At 55.7% G+C, this 22,859-nt stretch overlaps 1 protein-coding gene and 1 pseudogene across 1 annotated transcript in view; both read right to left on the reverse strand.

Moving 5' to 3' along the window:
• Positions 1-9,542: 9,542 nt before the first annotated feature.
• LOC134154906 (polyunsaturated fatty acid lipoxygenase ALOX15B-like) lies at positions 9,543-13,820 on the reverse strand (annotated as a pseudogene).
• A 528-nt stretch (positions 13,821-14,348) lies between these two features.
• LOC134154908 (E3 ubiquitin-protein ligase rnf213-alpha-like) overlaps positions 14,349-22,859 on the reverse strand; it is a 38,147-nt gene continuing 29,636 nt past the window's right edge. The window contains exons 50-68 of the mRNA XM_062601535.1: positions 22,625-22,830; positions 22,193-22,294; positions 21,803-22,018; positions 21,420-21,501; positions 21,108-21,142; positions 20,743-20,837; positions 20,459-20,609; positions 20,177-20,342; positions 19,888-19,979; positions 19,253-19,510; positions 18,969-19,104; positions 18,628-18,711; positions 18,301-18,469; positions 17,933-18,128; positions 17,283-17,360; positions 16,762-16,962; positions 16,130-16,219; positions 15,702-15,862; positions 14,349-14,962 (exon numbers count right to left, since the gene is read on the reverse strand). Coding sequence (XP_062457519.1) covers positions 14,770-14,962; positions 15,702-15,862; positions 16,130-16,219; positions 16,762-16,962; positions 17,283-17,360; positions 17,933-18,128; positions 18,301-18,469; positions 18,628-18,711; positions 18,969-19,104; positions 19,253-19,510; positions 19,888-19,979; positions 20,177-20,342; positions 20,459-20,609; positions 20,743-20,837; positions 21,108-21,142; positions 21,420-21,501; positions 21,803-22,018; positions 22,193-22,294; positions 22,625-22,830 — 2,711 coding nt within the window. The 3' untranslated portion in view covers positions 14,349-14,769. The remainder of the gene's footprint in view (positions 14,963-15,701; positions 15,863-16,129; positions 16,220-16,761; positions 16,963-17,282; positions 17,361-17,932; positions 18,129-18,300; positions 18,470-18,627; positions 18,712-18,968; positions 19,105-19,252; positions 19,511-19,887; positions 19,980-20,176; positions 20,343-20,458; positions 20,610-20,742; positions 20,838-21,107; positions 21,143-21,419; positions 21,502-21,802; positions 22,019-22,192; positions 22,295-22,624; positions 22,831-22,859) is intronic.

Raw genomic sequence — 22,859 nt, forward strand, 5'->3', positions numbered from 1 at the left:
TGTTTTGTTCAGTGTCCTCGCAGCAGCTGAGGTTGGTGGAGTCAGCACCAAATACACCATGGGGTTCATTAAAATGTAAAAAGTCCTGATGAACTTTGTCTTTCCCGATAATTTTCTTCAGGTCTTGTAGGCCTGATTGCAGAGGTTTCAGGAGGGTAGCTCAAAGATGGAGACTTTAATAACATGACAGTATTTCTGCTGTTAAAATTTTGTTATTTTATTTTCCACTTACAGAGTAAGTGACAGGAATATTCTCCAGCTGATATTGATCCACAATGTCCCCTAATGAAGCAGGACACGTAGGGAAAGCAGTGTCTTAGACGTTGTTCAGCCTTCCTCTCCATCTCCCCAACCCTGCCATTGCCCTCCTAGTCACCTGGGACTTCCATCACGCTTGTTAAAGCTAAACTGCTTCCACTGAAGTTTGCAGCTGTATTGTACATCTCATATGCCACAATTCCCATCTATTTTCCTTAGACAAATAGCTGCAAATAGACACAGAGGTCGACATGGATCATTGTGATTTTTTAATTGCAAACAAAGAATAAAGCATGATAGAGTTACATAAAAATAATCACGCTCCTCAATAGTATGCTCAGTCCGAGCTGCCTTCACTGAGGTCCACTTCCCACAAGGTCCAGCCGTACTAGAATCCTTTTGTGAAGACAGGAAATGGTAGATAGGAACACAATTAAGGAATTGGTAAAGGACAGACTAGTGAAAGATGGTGCAAGCTTGAAACTCCCTGGAGTGCAAATGAGCAGCTCTGTATCTGAATGACCCAAGAGTAAATGGAGGAGGAAACTTGGAAACAATGGGAAGTTACAACGTCTAGCTAAAGTGCTGCAAAGGTGATGTTAGAAACTGTCCATTTAATCAGGGCATTTGGAAATAGAAGTGAGAGTCATGCAGCTCCCGGAGGTGGGTGGGGGGTCCAGGGCTGTGCTGTGGGTAGTGCTGCTCTTGGTGAACCCTGATGGGGCTGTGCTACTGTACCAAAGTTTGTGTTGTGACAATGAAGAGCAAGAAGGTTGCTTGTAAGCACATTCCCAAACTCCAGCAGTGATAAAGATGGGAGCTGGTCACCTCACAAATGTCTGAATGAGCCAAAATGCAGGTCCTGAGGCATCGCACTTCTTCACAGGCTCTGAACTGGCGCCTGGACAGCAATACTGCAGTGTGTGGGCATGTTCTGAGAAGCCCAGGGTCAAAAATGTGGGAGATGCAGGGAACCAGGGCTGTACAGTCCCTCAAGAGAGCCAGGATGCTGGGGGAATCCAAGGTGCCAGGGAGGAGCTCTGCTCCAAGGTGATACTGAAAAAATCAAAGATCAGCTGCTGTCGGAGAGGAGAAATACTTTTTTCCTAGGCTCAGCCAGAAAGAAAGCTGGGCAAAATTCATGGAAAATGGGAAAACTTCCCCAGATTTGCTACCTGGCCTCGCCCATGGCTTTGGAGCACAGCAGGCACCAGGGTCCTGAAGAAAACCCTCTGGAGGACAGCACTGAAGAACACCTTTGTTCTTTTCTGGTGTATCCCATCGGTCTCAAGCACCTCAGACCCAGCTGAGGACTTCTTTTAAAATTAAATAGCCTACTTTGGTGCCTCATGGAAGAAGGCTTTGTCCTGCTCCATATTGTCCTACATCCTGCTTCTACCCACAGCAGAAACACATGACTTTGATCCTGTCCTTGAAAAATGCCAAACCCCAAAGCAACCCCCAAGCCCCAGGAAACTGCACAGGTCTCCCCAGCGCACACACTTGTCAGTGCAGGGCCACAGAAGTGACCTCTCCAGTGCCCCATCTGAGAGGTTTCAGAGCTGTTGGCATCGCCTGGAGACATTCCTGAAGGATTTAACAGATTTTTTTGAAACATACCTGGGATGAGGAGGGGTGACTGCTCTGTAGGACATGAGGGGAAATGTCTCAGCTCTCTCCCTGGCTGTGCCATCTCCATGGCAGTGATCGATTAAGGCCCCTGATGACACAAGCTGGGTCAGAGTGGGATGTGCTGCATTGCAGGCAGGTCTCCCGAGGGATATGGCAGAGCCCTCACTTCCCTGCGAGTCCTGGGAGCGGGTGGGCACTGCTCATGTGCTCCCCACTGCTGCCCTTTGGAGTTGGCCCAGGGTGAGGAGTGGGGACAGGAGGCGGCGGAGCCACATCGGGTCTCTCGTTGACAGGCAGAGGAGTTTGGAGTGATGAGGAGGGAAGGGCATCCTTTCTCCCTGGCTGAGGGCAAGGGGGCAAATGAGATAACGGTTCTCAGACCCTCAGCCCAGACCTCGGTTCCTTGTTCCCAGCATTCCTGCGGCACTCCACCAAGGCTAAGAGCTTCGGGAACTCCTTCCTCACTTGTCATGTGGAGACTAAGATGTAAAAACGGCTGTGGGTCCTGGGCCGTGGAGTGGCTTGACAGGGTGGGGGCTGCCACAGGAGCCCTGCCTGAGGGTCCCATTTGGTGCAGGGGCCAATGTGGCCACCCAGACTCCTGCGTCCTGTGGCTGGGGTTGCCCTGAGCCCCAATACTCCTGTGGGACCAGCTCCATCCCCCTGTGGAGGGTGAGGGGCAATCCATGCCCAAGTTTCCCTGGGAGTGTGTCTCCCGTTGGGATCTGGCTCTGGCAGGAAAGGGGTCTTGTGTCCTGCAGCTCCTTCTTTGGCAGTAGCTGATAGGCCAGCAGAAAGCACACGGCTCCACTCTTGATGATGAGGTCACTTCTGCCTGAGCACCGGATAGGCCAGCTGCAGGAACAAGGCCTGGCAGGTGGTGGTGAGGTCACTTGTGACTGCTGAACTGATTGGACCGCAGCAGAGGGGACTGTGCCTGCAGAGGGGACTGTGAGGTGATTTGCAGCTGAGCAGCTGATGGGGCAGCAGCAGGTCCATGGCTGGACCTGCCTATGTGCTTTGGAGCTCACTTCTGCTGGAGCAGCTGAGAAGTCAGCGTTTGTCTCATGGCTGGGGAAGTTATGGTGAGGTGCCCGCTGTCTCAGAGGCTTATTGACCAGTGACAGAGACATGTCTATGGTGGTGACTATGAGGTCACCTCCTTCTGGGTCCCTCAGAGCCCAGCAGCAGGCAGGCAGGCGTGGATGTTGACTGGGAGGTCTCTTTCGTCCAAGTACCTGATAGGCCAGCAGTAGCAAATGGCTGGGGAAGTTATCTTGAGGAAACCCATGACTCAGAAGGCCCGAGGCCAGCAGCAGGCACCCGCTTGGTGTCTGCACTTATGAGGGCACATGAGGCAACGGTGAAAGACAAGAGCTGGCGTGGTGAGCCCTTGGGAGAGCACTTGCTCTCTGCTTCCTGGAGGTGGGAAGGGAACAGGCGCAGGGCTGTGCCTGGCTATTCAGAGGCAGTGCCTGTTGCAAGGCCTTGGAGGGCTGGAAGGGACTAGAAGGGCAGGAGAGTTGGGCTTTGTGTGTTTTGGGGCCCCTGGTGGGTCGCCTGCCTGCTGCCAGGTCTAGTCCTGTCCCTGGTGTGTCCCTGCTGCAGAGGCGTGTGTTGGCCAGCCATCCCTTGGGGGGCATCAGTGGGGGTTGCAACATGTCACAGTGGCGGTGTTCCCCATGGTGGGTACGGGGGTGCCCCCAGTGGAGCAGGTCTGTGCATGGAGAGCCCTACCAAGATGAGGAGGAAAGGGCTAGAGATGGGGATTGGTGCTGGGGCGGTGGCAGTGGGCACGGGAGGCAGTGTTAGGCGGTATTTGAGAGCACAGCAGCAGATACAGGCCCTTGATGAGCAGGTGAGGAATGGCAGGAAGTGGTCTCAGCACCAAAGCAGGGCAGAGAAGATGCACAGCAAGGTCAGGAAGCAAGGCCAGAGGAAGGCCAGGAAGAGGACCGTATACCAAGTGGAGGTGCAGCTGCTGAATGCTTCCATCATTGGGTGTGCTGAGGTGCAGGCATCAGTACCCTCAGATGTCCTGCAATAATGTCCTCTCTCCCCCTCCCTCCTCTCGGTAGCCATTGCTAGCCTAAGGATGGCCTCCAAAGAGACTGCAGAGAGCCCTTAGCTGCACCCAGTTGTGTCCCAGCTGCGAAGCCTGGTAGACTGGCCCAGGAGGCTCTGCCTCTTCTGCTGCCCCAGGGTGTTATGACTAAGTTGCAGAGTGACAGCATGGTGACATCGGTGCCCCAGGGCAACACCACAGACCCCAGTGCCAGTGGTCTGCTGGCACAGCATTAGCAGTCAGCACAAGGCCCCCAGGATGCCAGCCCTCCTACAGCCCACATTTCCAGGATGCCAGGGCAGCTGGGACTCTCCTTGTGTGGCTGCACATCTCCTGTGTGTAGCCAGGGAAGCCTGCTGGGCTCCTTCCTGTGCGTTCCTGTGCACCAGAGTGCCCCTGTCACTGCGGAACAGGCAGGAGTCTGGCCACATCCTGGTTTGGCCACATCTCCTGCAGCTCCTCAAGCAGCCAGGCAGATGATCAGAGCTAGGTACAGTGCCAGCAGCCTGGCAGTGGGGACCTCCTGGCAGAGATGATGGTGTTGGAGGTGAGGGGCAAGGTAAGTTCCTCTAGGCACCAGATCATGGCCCCAGGTGCCATGGGTGCAGATTCCTCTGCCTGCCTGCCTTACAGCAGCAGTGCCAGGCCCCTAGCTGCATATCTTCAGGCCCAGAACAGCAGCTGGTCCAGGAAAACAGTGCTCTGTCTTATAAACATATGTTCACAATGAGGACAACCTCTTGAAGGTTGCACAGTGGTTACTGTGTCTGTCAGCACGAACGCCATGCGCTGAGATTGCTGCTGCCAGGCCTCCCAGCTGTTGGCATAGGCCATTTGAATCATTGTGCCTAGGACTTTCCAAAACATCGGGACCTAAACCAACTTGACGAAGCACACATGAGGAGGTTCATCTGGTTAATTCATAAAGCCCCCTGTGAACAACATTCTTCTGTTTTTGCTCCTCTGCCTCCCTTGACAATGTCAGTGAAAGGAAATGGCAGTGAGCAAGGCTCTGGAAGCACAAAGGACCGAGCACTTTCTGGAGTTGGAGCCCGTAGGAAAGTCTTGATTTTCCAAGCATCGTGAACAGTGCTCGGCATGGTTGGTGTAGACTCCGTTTACTGCAGTCAACCGCTCTACTAAATCTAGCACTCAGCCCCCTCACAGCTCAGCAGGAGGTTTCTGAGGCCTTGCACATGCACCACTGTCTTCTTGTGTGCATGCCAGCATGTTGGGCAGCAGTTGCACAACTCTCCAAGAGCTGGGCATCTTCCTGAGCATGCCTGGTGTCTTTTCAGGAGACTCTACTGCATATGTGCAGGCCCATTTTCTCATTGTAGCTTTGTCATTGTCAGGGTGCAGCAAGGGCCAGCTGCTGCCTCTGAGACTGGGAGATGGGAGCCAAAGACTATCAGATGCCTGGCATGGCAGGGATGTCATCAGCTAGGGCTCCACCCCGCAGTACCCACCTGAGGTGAGCGAGGCAGACCCATAGCCCGTAACCAGGTTCAAGTATGCATACATATGTCCCAGAGTGTTTGTGGTGATGGGACAGGCAGTGAGACACGGCGTACTTTTTGCAGTACCTCACCACCCATCCTGTAGTGCGTGATCACCTCACGCCTCTGCCCAGCCCAGACTGTGCCCGACATGGATTTTAGCAGCTACCATGCTCTGGGATTTTCCAGGGTCTTGTGGGGACACAGCCTTCCTCTGTTAGGCACTAAAGTAGACTCTTTAGGTTTGGAAATCCTCAGCAAGGTTTCTGGGTCTGAGGTGCTTAAGACAGAGATGATACACTAGAAAAGAGCAAACATGACTTTAACTCATATGATCTGGAGAGCTTTCTTCAGGACCCTGGTACTTACTATGCTCCAAAGCCATGGATGAGGCAAGGTAGCAAATCTGGGGAGATTTTCCTATTTTCTATGAATTTTGCCCAATTTTCCTTCTGGTTGAGTCTGGGGAAAGATACTCCTCCTCTCCTGACCACAGCTGAGCTTGTGCTTTTCAACATCGTCTCAGGGCAGTGATTCTCCCCTGGATACAGTCCCTGGCACTCTGGATCCCCTGCAACATCCTGGCTCTCTTGAGGGACTGTACGGTCCTGGCTCTCTGCATTGTCCACGTTTTTTGCCCTGGCTTCTCAGGACATGTCCACATACTGCAGGGCTACTGCCCAGGCTCCAATGCAGAGCCTGTAAGGCAGTAAAATCCCTCAGGACCTGCATTTTGGCTCATTCAGAAATTTGTGAGGTGATCAGCTCCCAGCTTTGCAGCTGCTGGAGTTTGGGGATGTCTCTACCACCAACCTTCCTACTCCTCCTTGTCTCAGCATAGCCTTTTGTAGAGCAGCACAGCCCCATCAGGGATCCCCAAGAGCAGTACAGCCCCCAGCATGGCCCAGGACCCTCCAGAGCTGCGTGGCTCTCCTGTTTCCACATGCCCTAATTAAATAGACAATTTCTAACATCACCTTTACAGCATGCTGGCTGGACGTTATAACTTTCGATTGTTTCCAGTTTTCCCCCTCCCCTTACTCTTGATTCATTCAGATACAGAGCTGCTGATTTGCACTCCAGGGAGTTTCAAGCTTGCTCCATCTTTCACTAATCCATGCCCTTAGCCAAATCCTTAATTGTGTTTCTGTCTACCGTTGTCTATCTTTACAAAAGGTTTCTAGTAAGACTGTCCCTTGTGGAAAGTGGACCTCAGTGAAGGCAGCTCAGACTGAGCATACTGCTGAGCAGTGTAATTATTTTTTATGAAACTCTATCATGCTTTTTTCTTAATTTGTTTGCAATTATATAAAAAGTATGTCTATTTGCAGTTGGTGGGAACTGGTGGGAACTGAGCATGTGACCTGTAACATTCAGTTGCAGACTTCAGTGGGAACGGTTTAGCTTTAAGAAGAATGAGGTAAGACCTTGGTGGTTGATGAGAGCAGTGGCAGGATTGGGGAGATGGACTGGAAGACAGTCTGAACAAAGCCTGACCTGTGGGACACTGCTTTTCCTACGTGTCTCAGCTTCATCTGGGGACACTGTGCATTAATCTCAGCTGGAGAATATTGCTGCCACTTATTCTGCAAGTGGGAAAACATGATGATAAATTCTTATTATTATAATATATAATTATAGCATAAAATGCATAATAATAATAATTTTAAAAGCAGAAATACTGTCATATTATTAAAGTCTCCATCTTTCAGTTACACTCCTGAAGCCTCTACAATTAGCCATACAAGACTTGACAAAAATTATCAGGAGAGACGAGGTTCCTCGGGGCTTTTTACATTTCAATAAGCCGCACGGTGTACTTGGTGCTGAGTCCACCAACCTCGGCTGCTGAGAGGAGACTGAACAAAACATTCAAGAAGTCAAAGTCAGAAGCAGAGCCCTAAGTTGCACAAAACATTAATGGGTCCCACCGAGGGCCGTTAGCAGCACAGACCCCCTGGGGGTGGATTAGTGCAGAAGGCTGGAGGCAGTGATTGTAGGTAGGTGAAGGCAAAGTCAAGGTGACGCTGATGCTGAGTCAACCTTTGATGTGTTTTGTCAAGCAAAATGGCCGATCGCAGACAGCCAGCTCCTGAGAAGGGAGATCCTTTCCCCCATGAGATGCTCAGGGCTGCTCTTGGTGACAGTGTGCAGGTGGGAGTGTACAATGCCGAGTGCAGGACGACACCTCCTGGGGTTCCCTGATTGGCAAGGGGACAATGAGGCACTGGTGTCTCCTGGTAGGCCTCAGTGAGAGACAACTGCCCCTGTTTTTCAGGCCCTTCAGCCTTGCCAATGCCCTCAGTTGTCTCTACCACAGACTGTCCTACACTATCCCCTGCCTACTGCTGGGTGCCCGTGGACTGTAGCTACCCAAGCGGTTTCCTCACTTTGCTCTCACCTCAGGATCTCCCTCTCTTTACTGATGTCTCCCTGTCCTCACTGGCTGTTCCTTGAAACACAGGGCCAGGGGCTGATCACAGACTCCCTCTGGGTAACCTGTAGTACCACAGCACTACTCATCAAGTGACGTTGATTCATTTTGACACCTGTTTTGAACCTCCCAAGCTGCAGATTGACTCTCCCCTTCTTGTGCTGCTTGTCACTACCAAGAAGACTGCCTGAGAGCCCCACACAGGTACACACTACTCCATCCGTGGCCATCCCAGGGCTAAGTTGAGGGAGGAAGTGACTCCCCTTGTGTGAGTGGCCACATTCCTCCTGATGTAGCCCATAGCCATTTGGCCTTACTCACAATGAGTGTGCCCCACTGGCTCATAGAGCACTTCTCACGATATCAAAGCCCTTCTCCTCAGGGACCCTTCTCAACCAGTAAGGTCCCAACCGAACTTGATGCATGGAGTTATCTTTCCCAGGTGCAGGATTCCTCCCTTCTCCTTGTTAAAATTCAAGAGGTTTCTGCTGGCTGAATCCCCAAGTTTCTCAAAGTCCTCCAGACTGAAGTTCCCTTATGGCATTCGTTAATGTGTGTTTACAGATGGTTTGCTTTGACTTTTGGTGCCTCTAAGAAGAGAACAGCAAGTGGAATAGCATAACACCATAAGTAATTAAAGGAGGTTCTAGCTTAATGGAATTCCTGCCTGAAATAGGATTTACCAGGGCAATCATCTCAGAAATACCAAGTGAGGATATAAAGCAAGCAAAACCAGGGCCAATAGGCAAAAGAATAAATGTGGACAGGATGTTTATATAGGAAGGTATTGTCTCTTGTCCTCCTGGCATGGACCATGACAAAGAGCCCAACTTCATCCTCTTGAGGGCCTCCTCATAGGTGTTGGAAGGCTGCCATTAGGTCTCTCCAAAGCCATCTCTTCTCCATGCTGAACAAGGCCTGTTCACTCATAGAGCTAGTGCTCCAACTCTGTGACCATCTTGGGGGCCCTCTGCTGAACTTGCTCCCATTTATCAACATCTTTCTTGTTCGGGGGAGCCCCGAACTGGATGCAATAGTGTACCTTTGGTCTAAGGAGTGGGCAGTAGGTGAGTGATCACTTCCATCATTCTTCTAGTTCGTCTCTTATTCACATAGCCTAGCCTGCTGTTGGCCTTCTGTGCTGCTTGAGCACACAGATGTCTCATATTTTATTTTCTGCACACCAAGATCCTCAGATCCTTTTCAGCAAAGCTACTCCATGGCAACCCAGTTCCGGGCCTGTATCATTGCAGTATGATATTCTGTTCCAGGTGCAGGAACCTGGCATTTCTCTGTGCTGCGTTTCATAACATTCCTTATACAGGAGCCCATTACTCCTGCCTGTCCAGAGCCCTCTCAATGGCAGCCCTCAAGCATAAAATGGGTGCCCCTCACCCACTCTGGAATCATCTACAAACATAACGAATGTTACCTCTGCCAGGCCATTCATCAAAGTGTTAAACAGGACAGGTCCCAGGAGAGAGCCTGTGGTGCTCCATTTCTCTTCTGGCCTCCTGGAAGAGGACTACCCTATTCACCACAACCCTTTGAGCTCAATCATCCAACCAGTTTTTAACTTTCTGGGTGTCTACCCACGTAGTTTTTAATGTCCAAGCTTCATGGACCTAGACACGCGATCATAGAGGACTCGCTCCATGACACACTCCCAATCCAAGCAAAACTGAACAGCCTGTAGTTCTGCAGGTTGTGCTTTTCATCTTTTTTTGAAGTTAAATGCAACATTTCCCTTTCCTCTGTCACTGGAACCTCTCCCAGTCTCCACAGCCTTCCAAAGACAATGCGGAGTGACCTTCTGAGACAGTGACCAGCTCTCAGAATCCTTGGCTGAGCCCATGCAACCCCATACATTTGCATGGGTTGAGTTCTCCCAAGTAAATTCCAATTCAGTGTGCATGCCCTGCTGATTGTCTTTTACCTTGGAAGCCCTGACTTTAGGGGAGTGGCATTTGCGTTGAGTTCTGCGGAGCTATCTGCACCTGCTGTTACTAAAGCAACAGCAGTTCATCTACATGCCCTTGGCATCCTTGGCAGGTGTCAATAATCCTAGAGGCACTTTGACTTTCCTAACTGCTTCTCAACATTCCTTGACAATATCACCTTGTCGATGCTGCCACCATGGTTGATGAGGACATCACGGGCCAGCGTGTTGATGTGCAGCATGAAGCAGAAGTGCGGGATCAGGAGCTGGACAGAGGGGCAGGGACAGCCTGGATGAGGACACCCAATGCCCAGCGGGCATGAAATGGGAGGGCAAAATTTTGTGGGGGGTGGGGGGAGGACCCTAGGGATCGCAAGGTCCTGCACCGGTAGGATGGGGAGTGAAGGTCAATGGCGCTGTGTTGAGTACCCATCCAGATGTCCCGGCGTGTTCATGGTGCAAGGTGGAGGGGGGGGCTCACCTTGAAGATGGGGTGGCAGGAAGCCGGGTGGCAATGGCAAAGACCTCACCGAAGAGGTGGGTGCACAGCAGGTGTGTGAGGATCTGGTGGACATAGAAGTTGGCATTGCACACCCAGGTCTTCGCCAATCCCACTTGGAATTGCTCGGCAAGAAGATGGGGCTGGTGGGGGCAGGCTGCTGGTTGAAATGTGAGGAAGAAACCTGAATGTGGGACAGGGACATTGTCCTCTGGGGATGTGGGATGGGGACATCCTCCACCACCAAGGTGGGATGGAGACGTCCTCCTTTGGGAACGTGGGATGGGGACGTCCTCCTCTGGGGATGTGGGATGGGGATGTCCTCCTCCACCAAGGTGGGATGGGGACGTCCTCTTTCACCAAGGTGGGATAGGGACATCCTCCTTCAGGGTCGTGAGATGGGGATGTCCTCCACCACCAAGGTGGGATGGGGACGTCCTCCACCAGTGACGTGGGATGGAGATGTCATCCTCCATCAATGTGGGACAGGGACCTCCTCCTCCAGCAACGTGGGATGGAGAAGTCCACTTCTATCAATGTGGGTTGGGGACATCCTCCTCCACCAAGGTGGGATGGAGACATCGTCTTCCTCCACCGATGTGGGATGGCGATATCCCTATCTGGATGGCGATGGGGTGCAGGAGACCGTCAGCATCCTGGTGCAGGAGGCAGAGCAGTACCGCCACATACTGCTGCTGCTTGTGGATGGTGCCCGCCAGGAGGCTCTCCAGGATCTCATAGTCCACGACGAAGACACGACCTGCCTGCAGCTCCTCCTCCAGCATGGTGCCAGCCCCCAGGGAGTTGGCCACAATTGCCGGTGTCATTGGGAATTTCTCCAGCAGCTCTGTGCACTTCTGGATGACGATGGGGTTGTTGCCATTGAGGTACTGGTAGCCGAAGAAGGTGTCCTTCCGCCAGTGCCTGGCCACATACTCAGGGACTGGGGGACAGGAGGGCATCAAGTGTTGTCCCTGCCATCCCCGGGAGATGTTGTGGGGACCTGATGCCTCCCGCTCCTTGAAGGTGGAGGGCAATGAGCAGAAAAATGGGGAAAAGCATCTTGGGAAAAGCCTCGGTGCTGGAAGGTGGTGGGCATCTGCTGGGAGGAGGTGTGGGACACCAGGACGGTGCTGGAACATAGTGGACATCTCCCAAGAGGAGATGTGGGACACCAAGTTGGTGCTGGGTCATGGTGGGCATCTCCCAGGAAGAGGTGTAGGATGCTGGACAGTGCTGGGACATAGCGGGTATCTCTTGGGTGGAGATGTGGGACAATGAGATGGTGCTAGGAGGTCATGGACATCTCCTAGTAGGAGATGTGGGACAACAGGATGGTGCTAGGACGTGGCGGACATCTCCTAGGAGGAAACATGGGACACTGGGATGGTGTTGGGCATCTCCTGGGGGCAGGTACGGGATGCTAGGACAATGCTGGGGTGTGGTGAGCATCTCCCAGTGGAGCTACGGGACAGCAGGACAATGCTGAGATGTGGTGGGTGTTCTAGTTAGATTCCTGGGGGCCAAATATCTGGTTTGGCAAGCCAGCACAAACTCACTCACTCACACACACACACACACACACACACACACACACACACGCTCTTCAGTAGCAAGCAGTTTATCAGGAGATATTTACAAACAGACCAACCCGATGGTAATCTCGAGAAGGACCACCTCAATGCTTGTCCCGATCATCTGCATGGTGAGGCACAATCTTTGCGGGCGTCCCCGAGGAGGCAACGTGGTCCTCTGTTGTGTAGCAGCCTCTCCCTCCTTTGGAAAAACTCCGGTATTTATGATTTTTTGTGGTAGATGGGAGTCCCGGCCGCTGGGGCCAGCAAGTGCAGGGAGTCTAGCCCAACTCCGCCCCAGTCACATAACCGGGCTATGATACTGCGCACGTGCGCAGACTTATTTCGGGGGCCACACTTGACTTTGGGAGTCACTACTTCATTACTCTTCAACTTCTGACCTTCATGTTGACTGCTTCTCATGGTGGTTCTGTGGCTTCCAGCCAGAGAATCCATATGTAACCAACTGCTGTTCTTTCTCGCAAATTTCCAAGACCTTGTTAGTTACGTATTTGTATGCCGCTTAACACAGTGGTATTGTTCTAGGCACTAAAAAGTTACAACACTAGACTATTCTCACCAAGTATCAGGTAGTACAGATACGAAAGTTACAACACGGACCATTCCCATCAAGTATAACGTAGTATGGATACAGTGGGCATCTCCTGGGTGAAGATGTGGGACACCAGGATGGTTGGTGATGTAAGCACAGCTGGGGGAAGCCCTCAGCGGGGTGCTGGATGCCGAGACACTCACCTATATCCCTGCCCTTGGTCCTGGAGACGATAATCCTCATCTCATCCAGGCTCCTCCAGAAGGTGGGTCTCAGCAGGAAGCCTGAGAGCAGGTGGGTGGCTCCCCTGCAAGGTAGTGGACACCTCAGCCACCCGCCCCTGACGCCCGGGTGCCCTCGCTGAGTGCCACCAGCACAGGAGGGGATGCGGAGGCTGCTCGGGGCAGCACTCACTGGAAGAGGAGCATGCCAGTGAAGTTGCTGCCCCACTAGCGGGAGAACTTGGCGTCCAACTGCAGCTTGTGGATGGAGGCCACGTCCAGGCAGTGGGGCCAACCCTCAGTGAAGCTCTTCCACCTGCGCTGTGGGGGGAGGGGGTGGATGAAAGTGGGACATGCTGGGCGTCACCTCCAGGGGATGCTGAGCCAGCCCGTGCTGCCCCGTCTCGTCGATAGGCCTCCTGCCGGGCTGCCAGCTCCCGGCGCCAGTGCTCCACGAGCACCTTCAAGATGTCCTCAGCCAGCTTCTTCCCTGGTGGGGAAGGAGAAGAGGTGAAGACCTTCAGCACCGGCAGATGCCCCAAGGCCGCTGGCAGCACCCGTCCCACCTCCCCAAGGAGCACCGGAAGATGGAGGTGGGTGGAAAGAGAGGGATGGGAGTCCTACCAGCACCTTCGCAGACCACCAGCTTGGTGACACCCTCCAGCCACTGGTAGTAGGGGAAGCGGTAGCTGTGACCTCCCGGCGCCATCACCCACACGTCCTGGCGGAACCAGACGTCCTCCAGGAAGAGGCGCCACTTGTGCAGGCGCAGGAGGACCAGGATGCCCAGGTCTCACTCGCAGCGCCACCCAACCACTATCTCATTCCCACCGCCTTCCACTCTTCCCCCCAAAAAATCAGAGAGGGCCGAGAGGGAAACTCAGGCCGTCGGTTGGGCCAAGGTTACTCTGTGAACTCCACTGCCTGTGAGAGGGACTGAAACCAGGGGGCGGTGGTTCCATCGTCACTGTGTCCCACCGGGCCTCTCCTCCTGGCCCGCCGTGCTCACCTTCCTTGGCGATAAGCAGGATCTCAGTGGCTTCCTGGAGTTCTTGCCTGGCTGTCCACCAGGGTGAGGGAGATGGGGTTGAGGGTGCTGGCCCCCAGGATGTCACCTGTCATCACCGTCGCCTTGTATGTGGCCATGGTGCAGCCGCTTTCTTCTTCTTTGGGGGCTTCTTCTTCTTCAGGGGCTTCTTCTTCTTCTTTGGGGGCTGCTTCTTCTTTGGGGGAGACCTTCCCGCTCGGCCACCTGCTCCTTCCTCGGTCTTCTGCCAAGAACGCGGGCAGCAGGGTTGAAGGGGAGGGCAGGAAGGGCGTGTTTTCGGGGTGAGAAATGCATGATTTGGGATGGTTTAGGGTGTTGTAAGCTCCCGAAGCTTTTTATCAGATGGCTGTTGGCCGCTGCTGTGTCTGGCAGTGCCCGAAGGTGCTCTTGGTGTGTGTGGGGTGCGTGTGGGGGTGGTTGTTCTTTTTTGGGGGGGCCGAAACCCGCCGATAATGGCGCTGCCGTCACAACCACCATGATTGCAGAAAGCGCCCGCCACGAAGAGCCCGGGGCAGGGCCGGAAACCCACCCCCACCACCCCCACCACACCCCACCACCCAACCACCATCTCGTTCCCACCACCTTCCACTCTTCCCCCCAAAAATCAGAGAGGGCCGAGAGGGAAACTCAGGCCGCCGGTTGGGCCAAGGTTACTCCATTTATTAAGGCAGTTGGAAGCAGCTCCGATGCGCCGAAGAGGCTCCTCAAGGCAGGAGGAACAGGAAAACCCTGATGGTGGACGTGGACTCAGTGAGGCGCCCAGCCAGGAGGACCTAGAGGGGCTTTGGCTCTAGGCATCCGTCGAGCTGGCGGGACTTCATGGGTTGGGGAAGGAGAGTGACACCCCTCCACCCCACCCCCCTGTCCCGGGATGCTTCCGGCCACCCTGGGTCCCCAACCGGCTGGAGGGGGGGGGACCAGGACGGCGCCGCGAGCCCCTGCACAGCTCATTTATGACACTCCCCCCCCTCCCCCCGGAGCCAAGACTCGCAGGGATTCAGGGGTCTCGTGGCCCCTTCGGGGTCATTGTGAGGTTGGGAGGGGACTTTAACGGCTGCTAGGGGCTGGTCTCCCTTTGCCATAGGCATAGACGGGCAGTTGGCTGGTCTCTGCCGCTGTCCTCCAGACAGCGAGGACCTCCTTGAGGAGCAGGTCGGGGCTCAGCACATCCGTCAGGCTAGTGATGGAGGCAGCGTTGACTTGGTGGTCTTCCAGGAAGTACCTGAAGGTATCCTTGAGCCTGGAGGGGAAGCAGCGGACAGGGGTAAGCAGCTGGAGGTGGCTTGGGCACCCAAAAAAACCCCCAGCAGCCCACCATGGCCAGTGTAGGCCTCAACAGTGGCCAGTGCTACTGGGCAGTGAAGGCCCTCAATACTGACCAGCCCTGTGGGTCAGTGAAGACCCTCAACAGTGGCCCGTGTTGTTGGTCAGTGAAGGACCTCAGCAATGGTCGGCACTGTTGGTCAACGAAGCCCCTCAGTGGTGGCCAACGCCATTGGGCAGTGAAGGCCCTCAACGGTGGCCAGCATCGCTGGTCAGTGAAGACCCTCAGCAGTAGCCAACACTGTTTATCACTGAAAGCCTTCTACAGCAGCCCACACTGCTGGTCTTTGAAGGCCCTCAATGATGGTCCATGCTGTTTGTCACTGAAGGCCCTCAATGGTGGCCCAGACTTGGTCAGTGAAAGCCCTTGACAGAGCTTCTGACAAGTCCCAGTCCACAGGAGCTCCAGGAGCCCCATAGCCTTTGTTCCAGCTGCCCCATGAGATGCTCCAGGACCCTGAAGGACTGAAGATGAGGAGGTTCCCACTGTGCCTTCCTCCTAACCCTCTTGTCCCAGGCACCACAAAGCCTCAGCATGACCATTCAAAAAAGGTTCGGCCCCGTTCCCCACCAGGCTTCCCAGCTTCTCCTTAAAAAAAGATGATGCCGAGGGGAGGATCCATCCCCAGGGCGAGCCAGGAGAGATCTGCACTTACTCCCAGTGCGGCTCAAAGTCAGCCAGGGCCACCCTAATCATCTCGTGGAGCTCAATGAGGAAGAAGTCCAGGTTGATATTGGCCAGCTTGGTGGCCAGGGCTTTTGCGTTCACCAGATCCAGCTTCTCCTGGAACTTCTTGGGTACCAGGCAGAAAGGATCCTGCAACAACCACCAGCATCAGTAAGAGGGAGACCCCACCCCCACCCCGGGTCCCCCTGCCAGGGCTGTCTGGAGGTGACGGCTGATGAAGAGGCAGAACCTCAACCCTCTGGGGTCCTTGAGCCTCGTGTCGGAGCCACCAGACAGCTGCGGACACGAGCCAGGCTGGACTCTACTGGCAGGACAGTATCTTTAGCACCGTTTCTACCCCAAGAAGGGATGAGATAGGGGAAATCACGTCCTCCGCCATGACCTTGGCTCCTTCACCTGGTTCATCTGCACCAGCAGCATGGACTTGCAAGCCGCCAGGACCTTCCAGAGCGACAGGATGTGCTTCAGCTGGGTGCTGGGCACCACCTGGGTGAGGGGGGACACAGAAGGGACAAGACCAGTCCAAGTTGGTCCTTGGGAAGCTCCAGTCCAGACCCAGCTCAAGTGCGTGCCACGGCGGGGCTGGGGGTGGGGGCAGGGAAACTCTAGGTGAGGCTGCTCGAGCTTAGGCCAGATGATCTCCAGAGGTCCCCGCCAACTTCAGGCCTTCAGCGGCTCCATGACTTTGGGCTGGGAACTCGCCTCACGGGCTTGGATCGCCAGCTTGAAGCATCCCAGCAGGCACCTCTATGAATCCTGGACCTCCAAGATCGGGGGACGGGGAGGTGGTTGCCCCACTATGGACGTGTCCTCAACGGTTTGGTGGACACGGGCCACAGACCCTGTAGTGCCCCAGAGCTCCTGGCAGGAGCGCATGCACCCTCTGTGGACAGCCCTGCGCTAACACCCGGAGTCCTTGGACCACAGGAAGGTCATTGGAGCTGCAGGAGAATCCAAATCCTGCCCTAAACCGACAGAGGCAGCTGGGCGAGGAGAAGACGTACGGAGCCCCTTTCCCTCCTGCATACCGGCAAGTCCTGGAACTGCTTTGCACCAGCGTCCATCTTCAGCTCCTGCCGGACGTACTCGGAGAGCGGGCGCTCGGGGTCACCGCCAGTGACGGCCAGGAACTCAGCGGCCACCTTCACGGTGTCCAAGGTCTGGGAAATGGCGTTCACAGAGCGGACCTCCTCCATGATGCGTTTCTGCTGGTTCACGCTGAGCGATTCCTGGCAGTGGCGAGAGCGACTGGGGCTGTGCTGCGGTCCCAGCACTCGCCCACCTGCCCCACTGAGGTGCCCCTGGCTTTCCACGTGCTATCACCAAGTCCCAGGTGTCCTCACTAAGCTCTCCAGCCCCTGCAGGGTGTCCTGGGACCTTCCAGGGCTGGACGGAGGAGGGTGGCCCCTTTCCTACCTGGGGGCCCCTTTCCCACCTGGTGGCCCCTTTCCTACATTGTGGCCTCTTTCCTACGTGGTGTCTCCTTTCCTATGTGGTGGCCCCCTTCCTACGTGGTGGCCCCTTTCCTACGTGGTGGCCCCTTTCCTACCTGGTGCAGCTGGTTCCTGACTTTGGTCTGCGTGGCCTGCAGGGTCCTCACGTTGTTCAGGGCAATGGATGGAGCCGTCTGGAAAACAGCAGCGCTGGTGGTTAGGGACCCCGTCGGCGCGGCTGAAGGCGGGCCGGCTGGCCGGGAAGCTCGGGCAGGCAGTGCAGGGTTCCCCCCCCCCCCCCCCCCCCGCTGCAGATGCTGCAGGAGGTGGCTGACAGCCTCGCGAGGCTGCTGGCATTTTTGATGGAGCCCTCTGGCAGGAAGAAGGAAAAGGTCGAAGCCTTCTCCAAGGAGGAGATGTCCAGGGGGGGCACGAAGGGTGGCCAATGGGGCAAAGGAAGGGGTGGTTTTTTTCCCCCCTTGTGCTCGGTGTTTGTGGGATGCCGGTGGGTGCTGGGACCAGTTCTGGACTCTCCAATGCAAGAAGGATGTTGGTAGGCCGTGAGGAGCCGATGTCCCAAGAGGTGGTTCGATTTCCATCCTGGCAGAGGTCTCCAAGGCCTCCGACCGAAGGAGCAGAGGCAAAGTGAGCGGTCTGCCGACCCCTCTGCCCAAATCTGGAAAGGCCGGGAACAACCTACCCCCCCCCCCCAATGCTGCCGTCAGCCTGGGACAATGCCGGTGGCAGCCTGGGCCGTCACACTCACCTGCACCTTGATGATGGGCTTGCCGCTGATGAAGCGCTGGACCACCTGCCGCTGCAACATCTGGAAGTCGAAGTAGGCCATCCTGGTGCCGTCCTCCTCTATCTCGTACTGGAAGTTGGCAAGCGCCATGGTGACCAGGTCATTCTTGGTGACAGCCAGCACGGAAGATGGCTTCACCTCCTCCGCCGAGATGGCCCTGCGTGAGGAGACGCGGGCCCTCAGCGGCCCCGTCGCCGCCCCCCTTTCAGCCCTGCCGCGCTCAACCGCGGCCCTCCAGGACTTAGTGAGGACACAGCACCATCCCCGAGAGCTTCACCTTATAGCCCAGGGCCTTCAGCGAGCTGGGGATGGACAGCTCGAGACCTTACCGTTGCTTCTCGCACGTGACCCGGGCAGCTGTGTCCACACAGTTATTCTGGAGCTGTATGAGGAACCTGGACACCAGATGGCTGATGGACGGCTGGACGGGCAGAAGGTTCAGGACGGCCGTTTTGGTGTTGATGTCCTCTGGCAGCAGGTCTGGCGGGAGGCTGATGCCTGCAGGTTTGAAGCCTTCTCAGGAGGGTCCGGAATGTGATTCCATGATGTGTTTTTTTTTTTTCGGGGGGGGCGGGTCACTCATTTTCAGGAGTGTCTCCTGGTGCCCAATAACCTGGCAAAGGGGCGAGTGACCCGCCGGGGACAGAGCGACCTACCTGAGCTCGATGGGTTTGTTTTGATGTTGCTCCAGACATTCTGGATTGTCTCTATGGCTCTGCCGAAAGCGGCACGCAGGTCGTCTGGGGCCACCCGGAGAAAAAAAGGCCCTGTCAGGGTGTTCGTCCCCCCACCTCACCCTCAACTCCTCAAGGTGACCTCTAAAAGGTCTCCCAGCTCCAGAAGTTGCATCTCCCGAGGTGTCACCCCATTCCAAAACCCCAGGGGTGACCGGTGGCACCTCCAACCCGGAGGCAGGAGGCCGAGGCTGGCTCGCGGGAGACACGCACAGGGCGAGCCGAGGGGTTGGCTTGTGCCCGCCCGCTTGGCTGTAGCGCACCTGAGAGCTCGGTTTGCTCCAGGAACTGTTGGACCGAATAGTTCTCCCCTTTGTGGCTGTTCTGGAAGAAGTGGATCAGGGCCTTCTGCATGCGGAAAATGTCGGGCAGGTAGCGGATGTGTTGGATGTTCTGCAGCTGGAAAAAGGGGAAAAAGACTCAGCGTGGTGTTGCCTGAAGGCGCAAGCTTGGCTGCCGGGGACCCCAGTGGACGGCAACATCTCACTCCGGTGGTGAAATAAAGCTGTCCCACGGCTGTCGCCCGTGCGTCATCCCCAAGGCCAACCTTGGACAGAAGCTCCAGCAGGATCGGATAGGGGTTCGCGTCGCCTTCACCATGCTCCTGCTGCAGGAAGTGCATCAGGGTCTGGATGGTCATCTTCTGCTCGAACCTCCACATGCAGGGCCGGTCGATCAGCCCACGGCTCGGCGGATCTTTGAAGGGTGACACATCGCTGTAGGCTATTTTCAAGAGGAGGTCGGAGTGTTTAGGACCTTCCCTCATCCTTTGGTGCTTGGCTGAAGCGAGGATGTGCTCCAAGTCCTGCGGGAAGAGGAGGGTCCTTAGGAGCTGGCATTCGCGGTACGAACTTGCCGCTTGAGAAGCAAAGTTGGGCGAAAACCCAGAATCGCCCCAGGAGAAACTCAAGGGGGATTTTTTTTTTCTGAGAAGAAACCCAGCTGGGTCTCCCAAGGATCTGCTCTCCTCTGCAGTGGCAGAGCAGGAGACCGGGGCCAACTGGGAGGTCTCCGGCATCCTGAGATTAGCTCTGGGTTAAAACCAAGGTGATGGACCTGCTTCGTTCCACCTGAGAACATCCTGAGCTGGGCGAGCGGCTCTGGGCACATGCGCTCATCACCCACGGAGTGGAGCACTGGACAGGCGATGGCCAGAAACCTACCAGCCAGGCCCGCGTGTACCTGGAAGAAGGGCTGAGCCAGGTCTTTAAAGCAGTCCTCCCACTCCGTTCGGTCCTTCTTCTCGGCCAAGACGCCCAGGACTTTGCTGTTGCCTGCGGGAGATGGAAAGCAAAGCGTGACCTCGGACGCTGTAGACCTCGGGTCCATGCCGTGGCTGCCCTTCCTCGTCCTTCCCGTCTTCTCACCCCCTCGTTACCCAACCCAGCGGTTGTCCTGGGAAGGTGGAACCCATCGGCTGGCTTGGAGCCCACCTGGTGGGAGCCCACGGGCACACCGAGCATGTCCTCACCCGCTGGGTTGTCGCTCACGCGCTGCAGGAACAGATGGATGGTCAACACGGTGTCCTCCATGTTCCTGCCAAGTGCTTCTGCCAGGCAGCCGATGTCCTTCTGCAGGTGGCCCTGGAAGAAGCTCTCCACGTCCTCCGCTTTCTCTTTCATCAGGTCGAGGATGGCCTGGGAGACGGGGTCAGGTCCTCAGGGAGCTTCGCCTCCAAACCCTTCCCCCCCCACAAAACGCCAATGCTTCCGCCACGATCAGCTTTCCCAGGCGCCAGTGGGTCTCCGCTCACCTGTTTATCAGTGCAGGTGCCCAGCAGCAGGGCTGAGTGGAGCAGGGCCCTGGCGAGAGCCACACAGGCAGGTGACAGGGACCGCTCCAGGTCATTCCTCCGCAGCGAAGGGCTCTCCAGGAGGTAGCCCGTCTTCGTTTTGTCCTCTGTGCTGTGTGCGGAAAACCTCCATTACTCGTTTTCCGGGACCTCTGTTGACAGGCAACCACCAGAAGACTTGGTGGTGGCTGGTGGGGACATTCTCCTGGTGCGAGAGGATGACATAGCTGAGCCGCTCGACTTACATCTCCTCCCTGGAGAAGCCTTTCTCGGGGTTGTGGCGGATGCCCCCGACTTTGGCACCACACGTGCACTGCTTCACTTCTGTGGGGAAGCCGCACTGCAACAGGGAGGGAAAGGGAGGGCGGCGTGAGCCAGATTTTCTCTGGGGAGGTCCTCGCGACAGCTAACGCGAAACAGGAGGGAGGTAGTGATGTCTTCAGCCCAGCTGGGCTCTGGCACCCAGAGGCTGCAACGCATTTTGAGCTGGCTGGCGGGGTCCCTCCGGGCTGCTGGGTGAGGACCATCGCCCAGACCCACTTTCCTGTGGGGAGGACACCACGCAGAGTGCGAGAAGACAGAGCTGTGAAGACCCCGGGGAGCCACTTACTCTGGTGACGATCCAATACGATCCACACTGGCATGCTATGGGCGAGAGAGAACTGCATTGGTTGGCTGTCTCCCAGCCACAAAGTCCTCCGTGAAGCCCACCGAGAGGGTCACGGGCCAGGCTCCCACCTCCCAAGCACCAGCCCCACCGCAGGGCCCTCTCAGAGCTCTTCAAGAATGACTCCAGAGCAGCTCTGGCCAGCAGGAGGGTGCGAAGGACTTGACCAACGCGCGGAGTTGGCCTTGGGGCGCCTTTTGTCCCCTCCCTCCTCCATCCCTTGGCCGGTCACGGCCGCGTTCGCCTCATGCTTACTCCAAAGTTTATCAAAGGGACCGATTTTCCAGTTCTTCTCATCGAAAAGCAGGTCTCCAGGCATGGTGGGGAGGTAGGAGCCCTGGGAAAGGCAAGGTGGGCAGAGAGGAGACTGAGGGACGAGGCCACCGTGCTCCTCGTTTGCCTCCCGTCTGCCTGAGAAACACCAAGGAAGTAGACAGAGGCTGACAAAAAATTCCAGACAAGGCCAATTCTTTACGAGTTTTGCTTCCAAACACATTATGGGGCAAAACAACCACTAGACCTTGGGGGGAAGGGCCATGATCCAGACACGGCCTCCAAGAGAAGCAATCCGCTCCTCAGCTGCTTCCCATGGCCCTCTAAGAGCGGAGACAGCTCTGCTCAGCCCCGACAGGACTCACCTTCACCACACTGGGCTGGAAGCAGATGTTGCTGAGAAGGTGAGTGATGGAGCTCCGGGACAGGACCAGGGTGAGTGCAGTGTGAAACACCACCCCGAGCAGGCCGGCAGTTTCGTGGTCAACCAAGGCGTTTATGGTCTTCCTCAACCTGTCCTCCAGAGGCATGTCTGGGGCGGACGGCAGCTGGAGGATATTCTCCATCTGCTTCATGACAGCCTAGAAAAGAAATGGCGTGGACCAGACAACCCCCGACACAACACCTTGCCGTCTTCTTCCCAGTTGGGGTTCGGCATCGAAGCTGCAAAGTCCCCGAGGGCAGAAGGGAACTGCTACCACTCTCCACCACCGCCCCACCAGTGACCTTCTCCGCTCGATGCAACGCACACTCACAGTGAAGGTCTGGATTTCCTTGGGGTCTTTCCTTCCTATCAGCTTTTCTGCTTTTTCCAGCACCAAAAATATCAGTGTTGCATTCAACCAGGCTGTTATATTCTGGAAAACACGGCCGTTATCCGCGCTTCTTCATCACCACATTCTCACAACGAGAACACGGAGGGCAACGATGCTCGAGCGTGCGCGATGCCGCAAGTGCCATGTGGGCGCCTCCTTCAAAATACGCGCAGCGAGGGCGAAAGCATCACGGCAATGCAGCTGGGGAAACTCGTCCCGGCTGCGTATGAGCAGGCAACTGCCACCTTCCTCCACTGCATCTCGACCCAGACTGCAGGAGACCCTCCCACCCCACCCCGTGAGTAAATATGACATGGTTGGGCTTGGGTAAAGCCCATCCCCTGAGTTCCTGGGCGCTTCAGACCAGCTCACCTGGGACATTTCGACTCCTTGGGGTAAAATCCACTCCTCTGCCTGGAGGATCTTCCACATTGAGATGAGCCCGTAGGTGTTGCAGAGGTTTCTGATGAGGAACACCTGAAGCCATGGTGTCTGAGCCCTGGCTACCAGGTTCTTCATTGCATTCACCAGGTCTTTCTCATCCTTCTTGTCTCTCTTGGCTGCTGGTGTGTTCGCATCTGTGACCGACAACGAGGTTCCCCGTTAC

This window comes from Rhea pennata, unplaced genomic scaffold (genome assembly GCF_028389875.1).
Source record: "Rhea pennata isolate bPtePen1 unplaced genomic scaffold, bPtePen1.pri scaffold_70, whole genome shotgun sequence".
NCBI lineage: Eukaryota > Metazoa > Chordata > Aves > Rheiformes > Rheidae > Rhea > Rhea pennata.